Source organism: Lactuca serriola, chromosome 5, assembly GCF_051521515.1.
Source record: "Lactuca serriola cultivar US96UC23 chromosome 5, Lser_US96UC23_V15, whole genome shotgun sequence".
NCBI lineage: Eukaryota > Viridiplantae > Streptophyta > Magnoliopsida > Asterales > Asteraceae > Lactuca > Lactuca serriola.
The window spans coordinates 196,620,364-196,645,272 of NC_136412.1; the positions used below are offsets into that span (position 1 = coordinate 196,620,364).

The 24,909-nt window shown below is 32.1% G+C and overlaps 1 protein-coding gene across 2 annotated transcripts; it reads left to right on the forward strand.

The window, feature by feature from the left end:
• The first annotated feature begins 5,034 nt into the window (after positions 1–5,034).
• LOC145053450 (cycloartenol Synthase-like) lies at positions 5,035–23,512 on the forward strand. 2 transcript variants are annotated; one of them, XM_079001499.1, is made up of 18 exons: positions 5,035–5,120; positions 5,646–5,880; positions 5,949–6,134; positions 16,952–17,041; positions 17,482–17,679; positions 17,855–17,939; positions 18,027–18,193; positions 18,285–18,473; positions 20,512–20,625; positions 20,702–20,824; positions 20,918–21,040; positions 21,337–21,435; positions 21,973–22,029; positions 22,112–22,158; positions 22,250–22,393; positions 22,479–22,737; positions 23,121–23,204; positions 23,293–23,512. In XM_079001499.1, the coding sequence occupies exons 2-18, from the start codon at positions 5,677–5,679 to the stop codon at positions 23,413–23,415; spliced, it is 2,292 nt and encodes a 763-aa protein (XP_078857625.1). In that variant the 5' UTR covers positions 5,035–5,120; positions 5,646–5,676; the 3' UTR covers positions 23,416–23,512. The 2 variants fall into 2 exon arrangements, with proteins under 2 accessions (XP_078857625.1, XP_078857626.1); XM_079001500.1 differs by lacking the exons at positions 22,479–22,737; positions 23,121–23,204; positions 23,293–23,512 and having other exon boundaries at positions 22,235–22,374.
• The last annotated feature ends 1,397 nt before the right edge of the window (positions 23,513–24,909 follow it).

Consider the following 24,909-nt stretch of genomic DNA (forward strand, 5'->3'; position numbering starts at 1 on the left):
AACTACAACCGAACCTCAAGTTCGTGTTAACGTATCTGATACGGGGGCACCTACTTTAGGAACCGAAACCCCCATTAACTCTAAACCGCTTTTTCCACCTAACTCAAACGAATCTGACACCATTCTCGGTGGATCGGATGTTGAGTTTGATTCCTTCTACTATAGCCCCTACAGAGTTCAGAGCGATGATGATGATGATGATGATGATGATGCTCCTGTAACGAAATGACATTTAAAGGATCTTAACGAGAAGCTTGACAAGATGATATCCTCTTACTCTTCCACTCCAAGAGAGACTTACTCAGAGACTGCTATCAAAGCTATGAAGCGCGAACCACCGTCTTATCAAGTGAGAGTATAGTCACTTTCATCGAAAAAGATTGTTTTAAGGGACGAAGTTTTGTCTAATCATCGTCTTATCAAGTGAGTGTATAGTCACTTTCATCTTACACATAGATATGAAGTATTTTATATAAAATACGTGTTATGTGTATATATGTTGTTTGTTTATTTAAAATGGATGTTGAATGAATGTTTTATACATGTTTTAAACAGTATATGTATTTTTATCTACAAATATGTTGGGTATAACATGGGTAGATGAAATAGTTGATATGTGATGAAGCAAAATGATGAGAGGTCTCGATGTTGACAATGTTCCAGTCATCTAGTGGAATATAGATGACGACCATGGACTTTTCTAGACATTCCAGTGGAACGTTAACAGGCTCGTAACATGTATGTGTTTTTCGAGCGTATGGATAGGACATAGTTATTTGTTATTAATCTGGGAGTATGGATTAAGACATAGTTATTTGTTCTTAATCCGGGAGTATGGATTAAGACATAGTTATTTGTTATTAATCCGAGAGTATGGATTAAGACATAGTTATTTGTTATTAATCCGGGAGTATGGATTAAGACATAGTTATTTGTTATTAATCCGAGAGTATGGATTAAGACATAAGTTAATTGTTATTAATCTAGGAGTATGTATTAAGACATAAGTTAATTGTTAATAATCTGGGAGCATGGATTAAGACATAGTTAATTGTCCCTAGTCCGAGAGTATGGAATCGACACAGTTATTGATCCGGGAATATGGATCAGACATACCCGATCCGGGAGTATGGATTAGGTAAAAAGGTAAATTTTAGATCCGGGAGTATGGATTAGGTAAAGAGGTAAATTTTAGATCTGAGAGTATAGATCGTGTCGTTGTAAGGATCGATAGGGTGGGGTAATAAGAAATGCTTTGATAAATTTTTATCATATTTTGTTTTGGGGACAAATTCCGCAACACCTTTTGAAAGATTACTCTGATTTTATTTTAAAAGCATAAACTAAATTGGTCTTTTCTGGCCGAGAAATTTGAGGATCTCACACGGTGGGATGGGAAGCCTCGCAATTGTTTTGTCATTAAACAACCGCGGCACGGCCAGTGGTCAGCAAGAGTTCACCATGGACCATTGACTTTTTGACTAGATTGACTTTAAAACTGGGGTATGACCTTTGTTTATTATAATTGGTTCGTGTATCTAACTCTGCATGACTTAGAGTGTTGCCGTTGTAATAGCCCGGATTCCCAGGTATTATTCATTTATTTATTTTGTTAATTTGTGAGGAGACTCGGCGAGTTGGAGCCTAGACTCGCCGAGTGTGATCGCGGATTTGGACGCGGGTTCGCGCCTGGACTCGGCGAGTCCAAGGAATGGACTCGGCGAGTCCGTGCTGTTTAATGAAACCCTAATTTCCCAGCCTTGAGCCCTATTTAAAGGACCTTAAACCCCTCCATTGCGGCTACCTTCGACCTTGTGAGCACCAGAGCAGCTGAGAGTTCTTGTGAGTGAGATAAGAGGCCATTATTCACCATTTTTGTGTGTAATTGCAAGGAAGGAAGAGAAAGGCCAAACTAGAAGAGTTGGGGAGCTTGGATCTACTCCCATTTCGGCAGAAGAAGCTATTTGAGGTAACATTCAGAGCTTATTCTCGTGTTTTTCTTGATATGGTCAAATCTAGGGTTTCTTCATGCCTTGTTTGCCTTGTATTTGGATTGTGAGAGGTCCCATGGGGATATGGTACCTAGATCTGGACCTTAGTAGGTCCAGAGAGTCCCAAATGCCATGCTTTATGCCTTTCCTTTTGAGTTGGAGACTTAGGTTGCCATTTTAGAGGTCATTTCTTCAAAAGAAGCCTTGTAGGCGTTGCATGGTAGCCAAGACTGTGACTTTACGTGATGAATGTGCTTGGGAGGGCCAGATCTATGAGTTGTTGGAGCGGATCTGACCTCAGAAGCGAGATTGAGTTGATGCATGGCATGGACTCGCCGAGTCCGAAGAACAGACTCGGCGAGTAGCATGAAGATTGTCCTTAACCACTCAGCGAGTGGTCTTGCCGAGTTAAGGGTTGACTCAGTGAGTCAGGGAGAGTTAGAGAGGGTTGACAGGTGGACTGAGTCGAGCTGGAACTCGCCGAGTTGTTCTTGAGACTCGGCGAGTTGAGTCGTGGTGGCCCCACGATTCATGCCAGGTGGAACTTGTCGAGTCAGTGGAGTACTCGACGTGTCAAAAGAGGATCCTAGGGAGTCAGTGAACACATATAGACTCGCCGAGTCGCTCTAGTGCACTCGCCGAGTCCGGTCAAAGTTGACCGTTGACCGTTGACCAGAGTTGACCAGTGTTGACTTGATGGGGGTAGTCAGCCTTAGTTGAGAAAATGTTAATTAGAGGTATATTGTGTTATAGGAGGATTATAGCTCGGAGGATCGAGCGTGAGTGATTTCCGGGATTTGCGAGTTATCGAGATACGTGAGGTGAGTCTTCTCACTATACTTTACCTTGAGTAGGTAATCAGATTTATGTGACAGAGTATTTGTATGCTATATGTATGTTATGTTTTGTACTGCATTATTTCTATGTGATTTATGTTGTGCATGTTTATAGAGTTGGAACCGGAAGGTTCCCAGAGTTAGAACTAGTGGGTTCACAGAGTAGGGTCTACGGACCCACAGAGTTATAGCCTCGAGTGGCTAATATGTGTTATGTGTGGTATTTTGGGGAACTCACTAAGCTTTGTGCTTACAGTGTTAGTGTTGTTTGTTTCAGGTACTAGTGATGACCGTGGGAAGGCGTCGGCTTGATCTGTACACACGCATGGGATTTTTATGATATGTGATCTTGGGATTTTGTATGATATGGATTGGAGTTTTAAACTTGATGTTTTATGAAAATTAAATGAAAATGTTTTTATATTATGCGAAAAATTATTTTGAAATTCATGGTGTTACAGCCGTTAAGCTTTTGATTCAAACGAGTCTTATCACTATACTTTAGGACATGGGGTGGTAGGCTATACTTGTTGTCTTTATGACCCTTGTTTGTATGCTTATATGTTTATGGGGCTAAAACCATTAGGTCAGGCATGTTTGAATTCTTGTTGGTTTGGTCTCGTTGGGTTGGACCTTCTGGGCTAGGTCCACATGATTGAAACATAATTGTTAGGTTAGACCCATTATAGTATGGTTTGTGGTATCTTAGAGAACTCACTAAGCGTTGTGCTTACAGTTTAAGCTTAAATATTTTAGTTGCTTCTGGTAGCAAAGGGAAAGGCCCAGACTGATTGCATTACATATGCTTATTTATTTTTGGATGTTCCACATTATGACTTAATACTATAATTTTTATTATTAAAACATTGGATGATCACTCTTTATGGTTGTATGGAATGTTTTATTTGGATTTTAAAATTGAAAATGTTGTGTTGAAATTTGGGACGTTACATAAACAAAACTAAAACGATAAGCAATGGTATACTAAAACTAATATACAACAAACCAAATATTCCTTTATAAGGCTCCTTGCTTCAGATCTTCTCCTTCCGATACCTTATTTTAAGATAACTTTTATGGTGTCTCCTCTTTCTTCATGTCTCTATATATCTTCTAGATGAAATTAGGTGTCTATTTATAACATCTTAGAATTGATTTAAATCGTGGCGCAACATGCATTTTGGAGCGGGACCATGTAAGTTTGGTATCTTTCTTCAAAATCTTTAGAAACTTTTTCATGCTAATTTGCAATTAAGTTTCTTGATCAGTAACCTGCCTAAATATGCTCCAAAATTGTTCTTATTTTTTATTTTTATTTCATCAATTGGTCTTCTTGATCAGTAACCTGCCTAAACATGAGGCTCGTTTATTAAACGAGCTCGAGCCGAGCTTCAATTAATGGGTTCGCGAGCCTAAACAAGCTTAAATGAGCCTATATATATATATATATATATATATATATATATATATATATATATGTATATATATATACACACACACACACACACATAGAGGCTCAATTAGGCTCGCGGGCCCACTAAATTGTTCACGAGTCGAGCTCAAGCTTCATTTTAAGGCTAATGGTTGGTCAGGATCCGGCTCGGCTCGGCTCGTTTACAACCCTAATATATATATATATATATATATATATATATATATATATATATATATATATATATACACACACACACACACACATAGAGGCTCGATTAGGCTCGCGAGCCCACTAAATTGTTCACGAGTCGAGCTCGAGCTTCATTTTAAGGCTAATGGTTGGTCAGGATCCGGTTCGGCTCGGCTCGGCTCGTTTACAACCCTAATTAATATATATATATATATATATATATATATATATATATATATATATATATATATATATATATATATATATATACACACACACTTGAGTGAGAGAGAGAGAGAGAGTCATTTTGTCAATCATCTATAGTTGATTAAGAGTATTTATTGTTTGTATCTTGTCTTTCTCTTTTACAATTTAGGTCAATTGGATACAAAAATATTGTAACGCTCTCAATACCAATAAAATATGTCATGAAACTTGTCAATTTGCGTAGTGATTATTTAACATAAACAAATGAATCAAAAGCAAAAAGAATCAAATTCATTATTGGCAATTTGGCATCGATTGTACATAGTACTTAATTTACTCTTATTTAATGTACTAAGCCAATTGAGACTTGCATACTACGTCTATAAAAGTTGGCAATCCCTTTTATCAACGGATTACCATCGAATGCTCCCACCGCGCCATTGTGCACAAGTCTTTGAAAATGTAAGTTACATGTTACCATAAATTATATATATGTAATAATCGTTTTTCATGAGAATTATGTCATATAAAAGAATTTAAGATTTTTGTTGGATCTTATCGTTTTTCGAAATCCATATAAGTTAAATATTTTATTTTTTTGAAAATCATGTATGTTAGGATTAAAATACTTCAAATTTATGGATAAAGTTGTGTTTAATTATGAACAACTAATTTATTAAACCAAACTGATAAGAAAATATACAGTTTGTATAAAGGTTACATAATAACATAAATTAATGGGGATCGACATTTGAATCAAATTTTATCAGTTTGTCTTAAACGGTTTGCCTCTACTAGAAACCCAAGAGTAGAATACAACAGAATCATCGAGGAAATACTGTTCCGATAAATCCAAATAACTTCTCATTCACTGTGAGACGAGTTGTTACACTAATCTTTTTCGAAACCATGAGTAGCACAATAACAACTTGTATCTCCAAACATAACCTTCATGGATTCAGATATTCATTCTCACTTGTATTGCAGATCTCTGAGTGATCAAAAAGTGAAGAAAATAATGTGGAAGCTTCAGCTATCAAAAGGCGATGATGATCATCCAGGAGTCAGAAGCGTAAATCATCATATCGGTAGGCAATTTTGGGAATTCGATCCACATGCAGGAACACCTGAAGAACGATCTCAAATCGAGAGCATGCATGAAGAGTTCACCAGAAACAGGTTAAATGTGAAGCACAGTTCTGATCTTCTGATGAGATTCCAGGTAATTATGGACGATTGGATTATCATATAATTATGATTTCAAGCACTCGTGTAACAAATAGAATTCAGTTTGCAAGCAAGAATCGTGGTGAAACAGAAACATCTCATATACTTGAAGGAGGACTGGATGATGATGAAGATGAAATTGTGATAAAGACGTTGAAGAAAGCGTTGAAGTTTTACGCAAGTCTTCAAGGTGAGGACGGGAGTTGGCCTGCTGATTATGGTGGTCCTTTGTTTCTCCTTCCTGGCCTGGTATGAATTATATTTTCGCAAATCCAATTTGTAGTTTCGTTACAAAACTATTTGTTTATTTGTTAGACAGCGACCATCGTAAGCCATCTAATTCTATATATAATGCCTCCTTGTAGAAAAAAAATAATACAAAAACCAGTAGTACGTGATTAATTTTTTTGACGATAAAACCATTGCTGCTTTTTTCTAGATCGGGTATGAAAATACTGAGGTTATGTTAAATTTTTGTTAAGGTGTTAGATATATTATTTCTAAAAATTTAATATGTTTGATATAAATTTACAATTATGGGATTTTTTATTTATGTATAGATCAAGGTCACCCTCCAATACAAATATTATTTTGATATATATACTCGAAGCCTCTAATTTATAAGCCTATATAATAATATAAAGTGTCTAAATTGATAAGCCTCTTTATGATTTGTTAATCTAATAAATTATAACCACAAAAAGCCTAATATCTTATTTTTTAATTTAATTGGCATAAGTGTATAACCACCGCTATGGAGTTTAGAATTAAACCTAGCCACAAATATACATATGCGATATCCCTCTTAATTGAGGAGTTTGAAGATTGGTTTCTTGCTTTTGCTACTGCAATGGTAATTAATCAAGATAATTTTTAATTTTTATTACATCTAGTTTTTTAATAATTTATAATTGATAATAATTTCAATTAGTAAGTAGCCATTTGTTTATAAATGATGTTTGTTAGTTGATTATTCATCAAGAGTTCAAGAAAATTCATAGTTGTTTTTATTCGTTAAGTTAATAAATTATTTCCAACTATATTGTTGAAGATTTAGGTTGATGGAGACAATTTTTTAAATCTTTGTTATTTTTTTTTTAAATTATGGACCTATTACTTTATTCGTATATAACATTATGTTTTAATATATTATTATGATATAATATTGTCATTTATAGTTACTTTTATTCTTTGAGGATGTTAATTTTTAATTAACAAATTGTTTTTGGCTATACTTATAAAGATTTAGGTTGTTGGAGACAATTTTTTTAATTTTTTGTGATTTTTTTCTTTTAAAATTATATACATATTATTTTATTTGTATATAACATTATGTTTTAATATATTATTATGATGCAAAGCTCTTGTCCCTTATTTCTTAAATCTTGGCTACCCCTCTAGTCTTGGCTCCGACTCTAGTCACCTTAAATCAATCTTTAAAAATATTTTTAAGACTTGACATTTACTCAATTTTACGCTTTACATACCTTAAAATATTGGTTTTCATCTATAAACATAATGGTGACCATGGAAAAGAATTTATTTGAGTTTAGTGGTTATATATATATATATATATATATATATATATATATATATATATATATATATATATATATATATATATATATATAGAGAGAGAGAGAGAGAGAGAGAGAATATCAAATGAGAACACCTAAAATGTTAAGAACGCGAGAACAATTAATCTATTTTTTATCAAATAGATTATTAAAATAAATTTACCATGATTAAAAAACTTTTTTTTTATTTTTTTACCAGTATATCAAAAAAAATTAATGAATTTATCATTTCAACCAATATGTGTAATCATACAAAAATAAAACATATTTGTAATAATATATGAATCCGTTGTAATCGTGAATGAATAGACGAATTAAGTTGTAATAATCTTCTCTAATAAATGAAGGTTTTTTTGCCACTTATCACTCTTACATTAATTTGAACACATGTCATTTTTTGGTATTTTTGAATAAATTTTTTTTCCATTTGTCATTTTCTCGTTTTTTATCTTTTCTTAATTAACAATCAAATTTACACACCAATTACTAATTGCCTTAATTAAAAATAGTCAATAATTTACAATATTAGTACTTATATATTGTATTTAATACGTTTTCTTTTAAATTCAAATTTTAAATTTCAAATCTAAAATTTCAAATTTAAATAAATTTTTGTTTAAATATTCATATATATTTTTTTTTACTAAACACGTATAACATACGAGTCTCACAACTAGTAAACGAATATAACACAATTTATAGAGAAAAAATACAATACAACTATAATCATAAATAAATAAAAACATATCAGATATATATCTAGATTATACATCTATTCATAAATAATAGTAACACAAAAAGTTACAATGTAATACATATTTAGTTTTCTATAATCACATATGAATACAACATAAACAAAAATTTGAATAAAAACAATTAACTATTATTATATAATCGTAAATGAATAAGACGATATCTTTGCCATTTTGTATTGTTTGGTTGTATATTAGCACTCCAACATCCCGTTTGTAGATGTATCTCAATTTCCTCTACACACTTTCGAATAAAGAAATAAATACAATTAACAATCAATTAAATGAAAAAGATTTAGAAAAACACAGATGATGTCAAATTATAAATGAAGAGACATGAACAAAATAAAAAATACATATGAATTCCTATAATTGTAATTATATTCATACATTAATATATCACATATGAATACACATCTAATCATAAATTAATATGAGACATGAACAAAAAAAAATACATATGAATTCATATACTTGTAATTATATTCATGTAATATATATATATATATATATATATATATATATATATATATATATATATATATATATATATATATATATATATATGATTAACAAAAAATGAATAAACTTCTAATCATAAATTGATATCATAGTATAAATTACTTTTGGTTCTAAAATTGTTTGATTCCCCTAAATCTTTATATCAATTAAGAAACAACTGAGAAGAAGTGACAAGAAAATGATTAATCATAAAATAGAATACTTCAAAATCATTCAAATTCAAAGAAAATCATAGTGAGGCATTTCCATATCACCTGATATTATTTCAAAGCATGACCAGAAACTGGTTCTAAGTTAAAAAAAAAACGATTAGCTTTTTGTAGATATTGCAATGTAAAAACCGATTAGGTTCCCGAAACCAGCCCGGGTAAGGGCATTTTGGACATTTTTTAACGTCGGTAATGTGATTTGGAGATACGTAGCATTGTATGCTTTGAGGAATGGCTCGTTTCCGACTGCAACATACCTAAAATTAACGAAAGAATCAACGTGAAATTACGAACTTACCCTCGAATGAAAAAACTAAACATTTACACCAGCAAACAGTCAGGAAGAACTAGAGCGCGAAAAAACGAACTGTAATCATGAAATTGAAGGTGTTTCAACACGAAATTGGAATTATTTCAACAGGAGAAACCATAAAATTGTTGTTGCTTACTTGATATCAACACCACCAGGATAAGCATAAGTAGTAATATTAGCATCAACCTAATAATCAACGTAGCTTGGATCTTGACTCATATCCAACAGCATGAAATTAGGGATTGCTACCATCACCTCAGTCTCTCATCCAATTAGCGCTTCCATGATCCTTTTTTCTGCTTCAAAGAGCTTCACCTTCTTGAACCCATTCTCTCTCATTATTTCCACCACCTTATCAGCCGACAACTGGTGGCTGGTCATGGTACCCCAGTTGATTCCCACGCCGATAATTGAATTGGGATCAGAACCAGTTACAATTGCCATGAATGATGTCGAGATACAGAGTATGATTGTGATGATCGATTGACATGGTTTTAATGAAATTATGATCATAAGATGAAAAGGGGAACTCCTTTCCTCCTCTTCAGCCTCGTTGACCCTGTAGATGCTCCCCTCGCCATCACGACGGCCGACCACATACGTCGCCGATTGCCTTCACTTCCTTCCTACGTCTTTCATCGATCTTGCTGCTTTCGATTCTTTGTTTTCTCCGGTCCCGTCAAGTGACGCCTTTGAGGTGCTGATTGTATGCCGTAGGAAATTAGGGCAACCAAATAGAGAGGCAAGAGTAATTATAAGAGTAATTATAGGGGTTTACAAAATTAGGGTAATGTTTATTTACCTTAATACCCTTTTTAATTTTCTTTAATTTAAAAATTAAAATTTAAATGTATTAATAATTAAAAAAAATAACAATTAATTATAGCCACACATCTTAAAAATTAGATGGTCCAGATTTGTTCTCGCGTTCTCGACCTTTTATGTGTTCTCATTTTATTAAAAAAAATAGTGCGAAAGGTTGAATATGAAAGTAAGATGACGATGATTGATATGATATGAAAAAGTTGAAACCTGAACCCTCAAGCAATTTTATATATATATATATATATATATATATATATATATATATATATATATATATATATATATATATATATATTTGATATATATGAAAGAGTTGAAACCGAACCCTCAAGCAAATATATATATATATATATATATATATATATATATATATATATATATATATATATATATATATATTTGCTTGAGGGTTCGGTTTCAACTCTTTCATATCATATCAATCATCGTCATCTTATTTTCATATGCAACCTTTCGCACTATTATTTTTAATAAATACTCACTTTTCCACGTTTATTATTTTTTAATACAAATAGTATTTTGTTATTTTAGAATATTTAAACTAAAAATATAGATAAACCAACCATTATATTCGATTCTAAATAAAAATATGTGCAGAAATATATGACCAACAAAAACATGTATCTCAATGGTTATATATATGATTTATGAATGAAGATAGGAATTTATTGTAAATTATACTTAATACATATAAAAACCGCAATTAGGAAACCAATAAATCAGTTAATAGTTATAAAATAATCATTATTTTATAAGTGAACTTATATTTATGGCAATTCCATTGAATAAAAACTCCCATCATTATATATATTAAAATATAAAATCGTCATCAAAGTTTTATATTTTAAGCTTATTAACAATAAAGCATTATTACTTTTTTTAACATAAAATGAAAAAAAAATAATTATTATTATTTATGGAAAATGACAAGAAAGTAGCAATCGCTTACACATTTAAGATTTTAATCAATAATCTTGACATGTAGCGGGCAATAAACAAAAAAACATTTATATTTTGGCATCAATAACAAGTACTTTATGGCATTATTTTGAACAAAAAATAACAGTCGTACCACGTACATGTATTTTCTATGTCTTGCGATGAGTGTTATTTTCCTGTTATGTGTTATTTTCCCGTTATATTATTGACATATAATTTTGTGTTGATATAATATCAAAACCTCAATCAGAAAATGACAAAACAAAACAATTGTATTCAAACGGAAGATATCTTCTCTCAGAAATAGATAATATTTAAGATTATGGTAAAAAATAACTTCCACCATATATAAAGAGTATAGTAAATAACAATAAGATAATATCATATATTATTAAAAAATACAGTCAATTATAATAAGAGAAAACCATACGTTAGACATATAGTACATTAAGATAATACTTTTAAACTCAAAAAATTCAATAAAAAAAATATTTTCTATCAAATAGAAAGAATACAATAATATTACAATAAAATAACACAATCTTTCATACAAAAAGATAATATATATATATATATATATATATATATACACACACACCACACACACAAACACACACACAGAGAGTGAGTGAGTGAGTAAGTCACGTGACTAAAAAAATAAAGGTTGAGAATGAGAAAATTGTTAGGGTGCAAAAATAAAGGTTGAGAATGAGAAATTGTTAGGGTGCAAAAATAAAGGTTGAGAATGAGAAATTGTTAGGGTGCAAAATCACTTTTGGATATCATGTGTGTGTAATGAGTTGTCTTTCCTTAATAAGGAAGCGAGTGACATTTTTTAATGTAAGGAAGAAGTTGTATGATTCACTAAATAATTTCATCTTCCGTATTCGTCATCATGATTAACACCACTACAATTGGTATTAGAGCAGGTGTTCTTGAATCTTTCAAGAATTGATCGATGATGACATTTTTAATTTGGTGATTCTTCATTGTTATTTGATTTTCTTGTTTTAGAGAGTTTTTGGATTCTAGAAATCGAATTGTTCCTTGATTCAATTCATAATTCGATTTTATCCACTAAAATTCAAGTGATTTTTGCTTTCCCACTCTAGAAACTCATTCAAAATCAGTTTCTCTCTCTAGAAAAACCTAAGTTCAAATCGATTGTTCAAAGTGGAAAAAACAATTCATGAAGATTGGGTTGTGGATGCTTATCCATGGTCATCCAGTTTTAAAGGAATTCTCATCTATTTTGTAACCGGATATTTCAAACAAAATTAACTCATTTCTAATAAGAAATGTGAATGTGGAAAGTTCTATGGTTATCCTCTTGATCATGATCATCATAAGGTGTTGCTTAATCATTTGGTAACAACTTATCATGAAAGAAGGAAGAAGAATAAAGATGATGAAGTGATTGAAGAAATTCGTCTTGATGAATGTGTACATGGTGATAATGGTCTTGCATTTTACCCAGATGTTCTTGAAGAAGTTCATCATGTTCATGATGTTCTTGATGTTCAAGAAAAAGGAATATAAGTTGATTTCATGAAGAAGAAAAAGTTTTTTGCTCAATTGGAGTTCAAACCGATGATATTTTGTGTTCTTGTGATTCGTTTGAATGAATGATTCCTTATCGAAAACCATCAATCCAAGAAATTCATAAATATCAAACTCCAAAAGATTTGATTCAAACTTGTAAAGTTGAAGTTGTTCTTGAAATCAAATCTTCAAGATGCAAAAAGATGAGAAATAATTCTCAAAAATCTTCAAATGTTATTAAGAAACCGAAATCTATGATGCAAATTTGGGTTCCAAAGCAACAATCACCAAATGTTGCAATGAATTTGAATTCAAAGCCCAAAAGTGTTGATGGTTCTTATGAAGATGGTGTCAGATCGTTGAAGAACACGAAGAACGAGTTGTACAACATGCATCGTGGGTGGTACAATGTTCAAATTGGTGATTTTCTTGTTCCAACAAAAGAACCAAGATCATCGATGATTGATTCGTGTATTACAAATAGAAAAAGAGTTATCAAGAATATTTCTCACATTCTCAAATGGATTCCAAAACGTTCTTGCTTTTTGATGATCTGATGAAGATCGATCCAGGTTCTATCAAAATTCAATTTTAATTTCGATTTGTGCGTTTCATTTTTCATTTTTATCTTATGATTCGTTGGATCTATTCCGTTTCAACCTCATTGTTGATCTAATTATTTTTTTTGTTTAGATCAATCCAAAAATCAAAATCATAATCTCATAAAAAAAATTTCTTTTTGAAATTAATTTTTGTTGCTCAATTTCGAATTGTTACGGTTCATCTAACTATTTCGAAGCCCAATCCAATGTCGATCCGTTGGTTATCGATTCGTAAGCCCAAATCAATGATGATTACTGTTCATCTTTAATTCAATCAGTCCAATCCACAGTCCATTCGTAAATATCGGTGTTCAATATATCAATTTCATTCAAAATCAATGAAGTCGGAGTTTGAACAAATGACTGTAAAGCGTTGATTCAATTTACTTGTTCTTTATCAAAACTCTATTAAAGTTAAGTATTGTGATTTCGAATGTGCACTTTTCTATCTGGATTTTGACGTTCTTGTATGATAGTCGAAAAAAATTTGTTTTGAGTCAAGAGTCGCTCGTCTCGAGTAGAAGCAGTCGGAAGACTGATGTTGTTTGGAATTGAAAATCGAAATTGTTGTTGATAGTTTATTTGAGTTGAAATCAAATGGTAAGATGGTAGATGTTATTGGAGTCAAATGTATGTTTGATGAATCAAACAATTTGACAAAATCGATTTGTAGTTGACTTTTTGGAGTCAAAATTAGTTTGATTGATCTTGTTCTTTCATATCTGATATCAAATTAGACTCAATTTCAACGGGTTGAGGGTCTCATTTTTTTAATTGAATTTTGATTATGATGAGAAGATGGGAACTAGTAACTGATTTTGGAGGTCCTTACCTGATGTCGAGAGTCATTTACTGAAAGTGAAGGCTGTGTGTTCGAATCATGTGTTGGATATTGAATGGTTGAAGGATTGGAAATCGAAGGCTTATAAGGTATTGATGGTTATGTCGATGTTCTTTATATGGTATCTATTTTGATGTCAGTTAATGGAGAACGAGAGCTTTGAGTCGAGTACGAAAGTTGTTTTGGATTGATTATTTGGAGTTGAGCATCGATGTGTAAAATTGAAGGTTTAAGGTCGATGGTCATAACCTGATGTCGAGGTTGAGTGACTGAAAGCGAAGGATATGTATTCGATGTCAAGTGTTGATTTGAAGACTTCAAAACTAGGTCATGGTTTGGAGCCGAGTATTGTTTCGAAGGGTTGATCTTCAAGGTTCAAAATGGACTGTTCGAAATAGAAGGTTTAGATTGTGATGTTTTGATTTCGAAATGAGAGTAATGACTTGGATGGTTTGATTTCGAAGGACTTGTTATGTGTATCAACTTGAGATGTTCGATGTCCCTAATGGTATATGATTTCGAAGTGAATTGGAGAAGAAACAAAAGTTTTTAGTTCGAATCCCTGGAATTTCTAAGAAATGTCAAAAATTACCCAACTTTGAAATGGGGACAAATATTGTGAAAAATGAAGGATTATAATTTCAAATCCCAGAAGTTTCGAAGATTTGGCAGAATTTACCCAATTTCGCAAATGGGCTGAAAATTCTGAGAAAATGGAATATTTTTTAAACAGGCTTTTGCAGCTAATGCGAATTACCAGTTTATGTCCAATTTCACAATTAGAGTAAAGTTTTGCATCTGAGACTATTTTTGGCGCAAGTGGTCCCTGTAGAAATCTGATATTGGCAATTTTTACCCGGATTTTCAAAATTCTTTCAACTCTCACCAAAAAGTTGAAAATTTTCACAAAAATTGGAAATTTTCACAAAATTTGGAAAATTTTCATGACTTTCCTGTGATTGTTTTTTCATGCAATTTTTTCGCCGTTTCATTTTTGGTACACATTGAGGGGGAGATTTGTGAAGTTTATTTCTCGGACTCTTCTCAACCTCAGTGAGTTTTATAATCGCTTTTTGATTATAAAAAGGTGGAGAATGTAGAGTGGGTATTCATACCATCTCGGGTATTCATTTTTGGATTTGAAGACCGGTTTACTTCGAGGGAGAGTTGGTCTTGATCGCGCAAGCTCGTTGGATATTGAAATCGGGACATTCAATCCTAATTTTGAGAGGGGGGGGGGATGTTAGGGTGCAAAGTCGTTCTTGGATGTCATGTCTGCTTACTCCTTTGTATGTGTGTAATGAGGTGTTTTTCTTTTATAAGAAAGGGAGTGACACTCATTTTATGTAAGGAAAAACTTTATCAGAGTTAGTTTAGAAAGATAATTATTTAAAACCCACTTGTACTCTTTCTAAACTAATGAGAGCTTAAACCCAGATTTATTTACTCTTGTGTTCTTCGTGTTCATGATTCTTGAACGATTTACTAAATCATTTCATATTCCACATTCGTCATCATGATTAACACCACTACAAAAATTATTCTCAGTTAATCATCTATTTGTGCCGCAAAACAATCTATCGTACCGACGCGACGGAAGATGGGTAATATTCATATACGAATATAAATGTAAGTATATTCATATTATAATCCACCACCTACATTCCGTCACTAACCATCACCACCTCGCCACCACCACCTACATTCCGCAACTAACCACCGCCACCATCGCCGCCACCACCACTTCCACCCCCACCGCCAACTTTTGCCACAACCCACCGCCTCCATATTCATATATTAATAATCATTTGTTCATATAAAAAAATTAAAAATTAAAAAAAAAAATTAAATTATTTTTCTGGATTTTTTTTATAAAAAAAATTAAAATTAAAAAAATAATTTTTTTCCAAGTTTTAATGATTATGCCCATTTTATAGATAATTAAAGTTTAATAACTTTGGTTTTTTAGATTTTTTTTTCAAAAAATTATGGTCAAAAAACGAAAATGACGGAAAAATAATAATCTCTTAGCAAATAAAGACGATACAATTGTCAACAGGGGGAGGGGGTGCGTATGGAGCGTACTTGGGTCACAAACGCGTGATTTAGAATATATTTTCAAGATTTACGTTTTGTCCCTATATATATATATATATATATATATATATATATATATATATATATATATATATATATATATATATATATATATATATATATAAAATGAATTTTATATCCACAACTTTATGCCATTATTCAGCAATGAATAAATGAATTGTCGCAGGTTAAAACTAAAATTAGAATTTACAACAAAAATGCATATAGATAAATTTATAATAGAATAATAACATTCTAATGAATATATGAATAACCAAACGTTAATATTCATATTAAAATTACTTCAACAATAAACATATACAACATTCATTACAGAATAATAACATAAACATAGTATTTTTACGTTCTCACATTATTTACAGTTTTTATTTGAACTTATATATATATATATATATATATATATATATATATATATATATATATATATATATATATATATATAGAACCGGCAAACTAATCTACGTCTAAAGACCATCTATGTCTCCTACTGGACTTGAACTCATGACCTCTTATTTGAGAAAGTAATTCTAATATGAAAATGAATATTTGGTTACATCATTTTGTATTTGAAATAACAATTAGTAGTACTTGTATAGATTGAGCTTAACAAAATTAGTCGCATACTAGTATATCAACTGAATTGAATCTGTCACTATATTCAAGTTCAAAATAGCGTAATGACAATCACATGCAAATGTGAATTCAAATTTATCGAATACAAATATTGATTTGTAAGTCACCATTACATTTTAGTTGTTTATATAGTAAAAATGAATGTTAATTAACCAAGCTTTAAGTTGTATCACAGATCATTGGATTGCATGTCATGGGGATGAAAGACATCGTATTGTCCATAGAACACCAAAAGGAAATCCGTCGGTATCTTTATAATCATCAGGTAAACAAGAAACTTTGTATTTATTCCATATAAAAGAATGCAAAATCTTTTATGTGGGTTGTTCCAAAAAATACATCTTTCTTTAACCCTCTAATCCTACATTTACACTCTTTTTCCATCACTAAACATGAACATTGACCATTTGAGCAAGGGGGACCTTTCCGTTACATCTTATTTATAGCAATTAACTCTTCATTCCCAATTTGCTATTACCTGCATTATTAATTGTTATTTTATATTAACAACTTTGATGCTTAATTAGTTTTTCTTGTTTCCTCTAAGGAAGCACTATATTAACAATAAATTGGCATATACATGTGGACAATGTAACTACTGAAATGATTAAGAGTCATTGACTTGTCAAATTATTGGACATACTTGGACTCATAGACGTGGTCAACTAAAAATAGGAAAACTGACCCAAACATGATTTCTTATAGAATATTGATGGGGGATGGGGTTTACACATTGAAGGGCATAGCACCATGTTTTCTACAGCCTTGAACTATGTGAGTCTAAGATTGCTTGGAGAAAAAATGGATGGTGGTGAAAATGGAGCCATGACTAAAGCAAGAACATGGATTCTTGATCATGGTAGTGCCACACACATACCCTCATGGGGAAAATTATGGCTCTCTGTAAGGCTCAACCCCATCAACATTTTTGTTCATAAATGCCAATAGTTGTTTACTTCTGTACAAATATACATGTAATTGTTTTGTATTCAGTTTTTTGACTCATTGTGGGTTCAAGACTCGTTGTCATATGTTCATGTTGTGATCAAGACTCACCTTTACTATATGCATATGTTAGGTGCTTGGGGTATATGAATGGAGGGGTAATAATCCTTTGCCACCAGAAATCTGGCTCCTCCCTTACTTTCTTCCTTTACACCCAGGTTCTTCTAATTTTGATTCTTTTTATCATCTCATGCTTAGGTTATGAGTGGTTATTAGTGTAGCATTTTTTCGATTTGATGATATAGGAAGAATGTGGTGCCACACAAGGATGGTATATTTGCCAATGTCATATTTATATGGTAAACGGTTTGTGGGACCAATCAGTTCGATTGTTTTATCATTAAGAAGAGAGTTGTACAAGACACTTTATTACCAAGTTAATTGGGACTTATCTAGAAATCAATGTGCTAAGGTAATTTAGTTTTGCTTGGTCAAAGATAGTTCGGATTTATGGATGTTGTCACGAAGTAGAGATTTATGGGTTATCGGTTTTGCTGTTTCAGGAAGATTTGTATTACCCTCATCCCATAATACAAGACCTTTTATGGTGTGGTTTGAACAAGATTGTTGAACCTCTTCTGATGCAATGGCCCTTCGCAAAGCTCAGAAAAAAAGCATTAAACACTGTGATGCAACATATTCATCATGAGGATGAGAACACGCATTATATTTGCATTGGACCTGTTAATAAGGTACACATACCTCAATGATCTGTATCCTGTTAGCATGAAATTTTCTTGCATAAAAATGGACCGAGTATATAAACATCCTATAAAAATGTTCCAAAACATTTTGATTGGTTTTCTATGGAAAGTAAACGTGATTCTGTCCAATTAGCATCCGACCACCTAGCTATGTTATAATGTTAATTACCTAGCCTAAAATTCCATAAAAACAGTATAACATATCTTGAAAAGTTGTTGGAAGATAGTTTTAGAATATTCATAGAAACATCTACAGAGAGGAATATATTAGAAGCATATAGAGAAAAAAAATTTCAGAAAATGTCACGTACATTGTACATATCTAGAGAACTAGAGAAGAAGATGGTAGATTATGTTAGTGTGTTCCGATAATTCACAAGCTTGCACCAATATGGGGATGTACTTACAGTTTTGTATACATAATAACAAAATACCTATATATTCATTCATAAGAGCAACATACTTTATTTTTATCTATATTAGCAATGTACCTTACTTTTTATCCATAATAGCAACAACTTTTGAATTTTTGTATTGAATAGCCATATACTTTATTGTCTATCCATAATATCAACGTACTATACTCTTTTTACCAAGATAAACAATACATTTATATTTTATCTGTAATAACAACATACTTTTTTTCTCCATAGCAATACAATGCATTTATTAAATAAGTAAACATCATACTATGATTGTTTGTACTCCTTGGGGATGGGCCACACTCGTTAAGTGATGACCTCATCACCACGACATGGTGACCCGAGGATTGTATCCTAAAATTCGTCATTTCTTTCTTCCACCTTGAGACTACTCCTATAATTTAGCATCACCCAACGGATGTTGAGTATAGGCATCACCACATTTTAAAACTGATAAATATGATATAAGGATAATGACAAATAAACAATTTGCTGTTATCTCAATAGAGCAATCTCGATTCCTTTACATTTGTATTTTGTGATAACGTCAACACCATTTATCTTCCAACCAACCTTGTCCAACACTAGAAAACTAAGTACGTTGCTTGATACCTTCACCGAAGGGCTTCCTACATCTCTCTTAGTCTCTTTCACAAGTTTTGGTCCAATTTGAACGTTCTGACCATTCATCCCGATAAAACGTAATGTTAGTGTTGGAACACAAAAACAATCAATATAATATGGAAAATATGTTGCGGAATGATGAATAACTTTTCAATACTACTTTTACTTCAACAAGCTCCAATTTCATAGAAGAATATGAGCAGGGAATAGAGGATTTTAACGCAAGTAATAACGTTTTTGTGCACACACATTAATCCTAAGGTCACACCCCTATATATATTTACATGGGAAGATAGATACGACAAATCATCCTATTATGAGATGACATGTGGAGCATAGTAAGTCACCAAATTTTAACAAAAAAAGATTCCTGGAGATTACAGCATGATATATGCGTGTTCATGCTACAACACGTGTAAGTTTACTAAGGAGAAGCATATGCGAGGTTCAGTTACTTCATAACTAAAGATTACAAGAATATACGAAACATAACTATAGACGAAAGTAAAATACAAAACCTCTCGCAGAACAACGAAACTCGCAAATACAGATTCTCAAAGACAGACGCAACAATTTGATCTTCAACAATTAGTGTATGTATATTATGATTTACAGACACAAAAAACATTTAGATTAACCATGTACTTATGTATATGTGTTTGATTAATGAGGATATCATTTTCCATGGGAAAATCATTTATTAAATGACTAGTCTTTTGATGGTGTAGAAGCTTTCTGTAGAAATCTAGAGAAAACATCATTTGAAATACAATAACTAAATCTATAATTACATTGGCAAATTCGTCTGTGGATGAAAATTGTTTGAAAATCTAAATGCTTTTTACTAGTATTAAGTAAATTTAGGTGCTTTTGCAACTCCTCTTGGCATGTTCAGTACTTTCCAGTTTGCTCAATGTTAATTTTCTTGATGTTTATTGAATTTGAACCCAGTATATAACTCATATGAAACGAGAAAACAGGTGCTCAACATGTTATGTTGTTGGGTGGAGGATCCAAAGTCGCCTTTAAATAAACTGCACCTCTGTAGGATCAAAGACTATCTTTGGATAGCTGAAGATGGAATGAAGATGCAGGTTATTTTTGAGTCACTCCATTTTTTTATCAACTTCAAAGACCATCTTTGAAACCCTTAAACTTATGAGATCTCAGGGATACAACGGATCACAATTGTGGGATGCTGTTTTTGCGGCTCAAGCAATATTAGCAACCAATCTCGTAGATGAATATGGCTCCATGCTTCAAAAAGCACACGACTTCATTAAAAACTCACAAGTATATCAACCTTAATTACCTCACTAAAAAATTTATCTTACACTTGAACACAGATATATAGGTGGTGATCATTATACTGTTGTTTATGTGAAGGTTAGAAAAAATAGTTCAGGTAATATTCAGTCATGGTATCGTCACATATCACTGGGTGGATGGCCATTTTCTACTCCAGATAATGGTTGGCCTGTATCAGATTGCACTGCTGAAGCTTTAAAGGTATGTGTTGCTTGATTTTTGCGTATTGATCAAACCTTCTAGTACTATCACAACATGGATTCCCCGATGTTTTTGTTGTTTTCTAGAAGTAGAGTTAAATCCCAACAATAGAATGCAACTTTCAATAATGTATCTAATGAATATGAAACGAACTTTTATATATATGTTCGGATGAAGGGCTTAATGTATTAAGTCCATTAAGTAAATAGGAAACAATCACTATAACTTTCATTATATTATTGCATCTGGGTGATGGTGATGAAATTAATGAAATTGACGATGATGATTAATGGCAGGCGGTGGTGATGCTATCACAAATGCCATATGACATAGTTGGAGAAGCAATAGCACCAGAATGTTTATATGATGCTGTTCATTTGCTACTAACTCTCCAGGTAATTTATGTAGGAAAGCCAATAAATTTGTGAGGGAACGAAATTATAAATTAACTCCAATTTTTCTTCTATGGATATGTTGTTTTTTAATCGTATAGTTGTATACCAAAATATTTATAAGCATATTCTTGTTAACTATACGTCTATACCGAAATTGGAGGAAGCGAGCGCACCTGTTTGTCCCAAACAATTATAAATTATTTTGATTTTTTCTAAGTTTTAGGATAATACACCTTTTTTCAACAACTGAGAGGGAACCATTGTTCATAGTAAAATCAAACTACCACACTTATTAGGCTATCCCCATTGGATTAAACCCATGGAGAATTGTATGAAATGCAAAGTAAGAGAGAGAATACTTTAATTTTTAAAAAACTCATAAATTTGCAGTATAATTCTATTGAACAATTGAATGGCCAAATCTACCTTCTCTCTCATCTAGATTATAATCAAATTTATTCTATTAAACTTTTATACAACTCCCATTGGGGATGGCCTTAATATATGTCTTTTATGTCAATGATCTTCCTGTTTTAGAATGGAAACGGCGGATTCTCCTCGTATGAGCTCAAGAGGTCCTATGCATGGTTAGAGGTTAGTATATGTAAAAATCACAAATCTTTTTGGGTATATAAATCTTCGAAAATTGAAGATTGTTTATATGTGTATACTATAGGTGATTAATCCAGCTGAAACATTTGGAGATATCATGATTGATTACCAGTAAGCCCACCTGCCTGCTACACTTTACCTTATAAATTTTGGATGTTCTCTGTGTTAAATGTTCCTTATCTGAAAGATATTTGTAATTTAGGTATGTGGAGTGTACATCCGCTGTAGTGCAAGGCCTAAGATCCTTTACAAAACTCTATCCAAGTCACCGTAGGGATCAAATAGAAGTGTGCATTGACAAAGCCATAACATTTATTGAGAGCTTGCAACTGCCCGATGGCTCATGGTTATTCCTCTCTCCCTCCCTCTCTCTCTCCTTTAGTTCTCTCTCTCTCTCTCCTTTAGTTCTAATGGGGTTGCATAAGATATAGGTACGGATCATGGGCAATTTGCTACACTTATGGAACATGGTTTGGTATAAAAGGATTGGTTGCAGGTGGTAAGACATACGAAACTAGTCTTAGCATTAGAAAGGCTTGTGCTTTCTTAATCTCCAAGCAACTTTATTCTGGTGGTTGGGGAGAAAGCTACACTTCTTGCCAACAAAAGACATACACAAATCTCGTTGGGAATAAATCCCACATAACAAACACTTCATGGGCTTTGCTAGCTCTCTTAGAAGCCAAACAAGTAGGTTATTACGCATCATAAATGTGGAAAATAGCAATGTACTTTCATTTATTTGTTTATTATAGCATGTTACTTACATTTCTTTCTATTACAGCATTATATTTTCAAAGTTTTTCTTAGTAAGATATTCTACTTTGAGAAATCTATCGAGTTAAAAGCATTGTACTTCAAAAAAAACCATTACGACTGTGTACTTTGAAAATTCTATGGATAATAAGTAAAATTTGTTTTGTATTTGGATGGTATTGTCATAATCGGGTAGATTATTTAAATTACAATGTTGAAATAGGAAGAAATGAAACTAGATTGTTATAACAAACATATAATTGAAAGTACATTGTTATTTCTTGCATTTAAGTCTACATTATTCATATGGTGATTAGGACAAAAGAAATCAAATCCCGCTCCATCGTGCTGCAAAAGTACTTATTGATCACCAAATGGACAATGGAGATTTTCTACAGCAGGTAATTAACTTCATACACATGTAATAACCAAGTTCAATAATTAGAGTTCTTGTTTATTGTACTTTAATATAATTGTTTTATTTTTCAGGAAATTATAGGGGTGTTTAATAAAAACTGTATGATAAGTTACTCGTCTTATAGGAACATATTTCCAATTTGGGCTCTTGGAGAATACCTCAATAATGTAATTAGGAAGAAATCTCCAGCTTGATATGTATTATAAACATTTCAATTTTCTGTCTTCGTGTACATTGTATAAATTACTATCTTTTTACATGTAATGTTTATAGCTTAAAGCTCATGCTCACTTGCCAAATATTATATATATATATATATATATATATATATATATATATATATATATATATATATATATATATATATTCTTGTTGTGAGTTTAGTGATTCCAGGAATAAGAACCTAGCTACTGCAAGAGTTTGCATAAAACTACTATTATGAGGAGTATATGATGTTCGGAAATTATATATTGATATGGATAGGGCTGTGTAAATGTGACAAAGAATCAATAGCAGAAATTGTACCTAATTCTTTTGCCTAAAACACAATGATCTTTTATAGGGAACATGCATGTAAGGTTGGTAAAAAAATTACAAGTCCAAGTCAACCCCCATATATAGTAGTTTTCATTATTTTAGGGATGATTCGTTGATTAAGCAATTTTCTAAAAGGCATATGATATCGAGATTCATATTGTGCTAAATCCATTGAGATTGATAAACTATCTTGTGGTGATAAGGTTGATATGTTGGTAAGTAGGATTGGAATTTAGGAAGCGGCTTGTATAGGAATAAATTTAGGAATCATGCAGCACCTTATGTTTTGAATCCCAATCAATGTAAGAGTATCCATTCTTACTTATGAACTTCATTTACCCATAAATTGCTCAACTACAAAGGATTCCATTAGCTTCATCATATTGTCCCCAAATCCATTTCAATCTAAGCTTATACATGCTTCTACCATCATGGATGTGTTTGAGTATTCCAATTGGATTCATTTTCATCAAACATCATCTATGTCATTTAATCCATTCCAATTTAACATATAAGCATGAAATACCCAAATCCATTTCAATTTAAGCATATTTCATTTATTTACTGTGACATCCCCATTTTCACGGCCATAAAAGACCGGTTTTGTTTATGCTTTGTTTAAAAATCAGAGTAATATTTTAAATAAAAGTGTTCCGGAATTTATCCCAAAACAATATATGATAAAGATTTATCAAAAGCATTTCCGTAGAAATGTATTTCATTAAAAAGACTTGGGATGTCATGTTCGATACAGATCATAATCATAAACAATACAATATAGGCCTTACTACATTATTTCGTATTTACAGGCATAAAATCCATTAATCTCTCATCCCAAGACATCACATCTATGCTCATGCGCCACTACCTGTAATACAAGAAACTGAGTGGGTCAGGCTTGGGAGCCTGGTGAGCACATAGGGTTTTCAACCCACAATAAATAAGTTATTAGCTTTATCAAACCAAACAAACCAAATTACCCGTTCCCGTTATCCTCACTGTACGTCCCTAAAACAGCTAACACAAGGGACCTAGTCTAAGGACCATCATCGGGATGGACACTACTGCTAAGGGCATTCCTCAACAATAAATGTCCTTAAGGAAACCATGTGGGGGATGGAGTACACCTGGTGAGCACACAGTTCAAATAA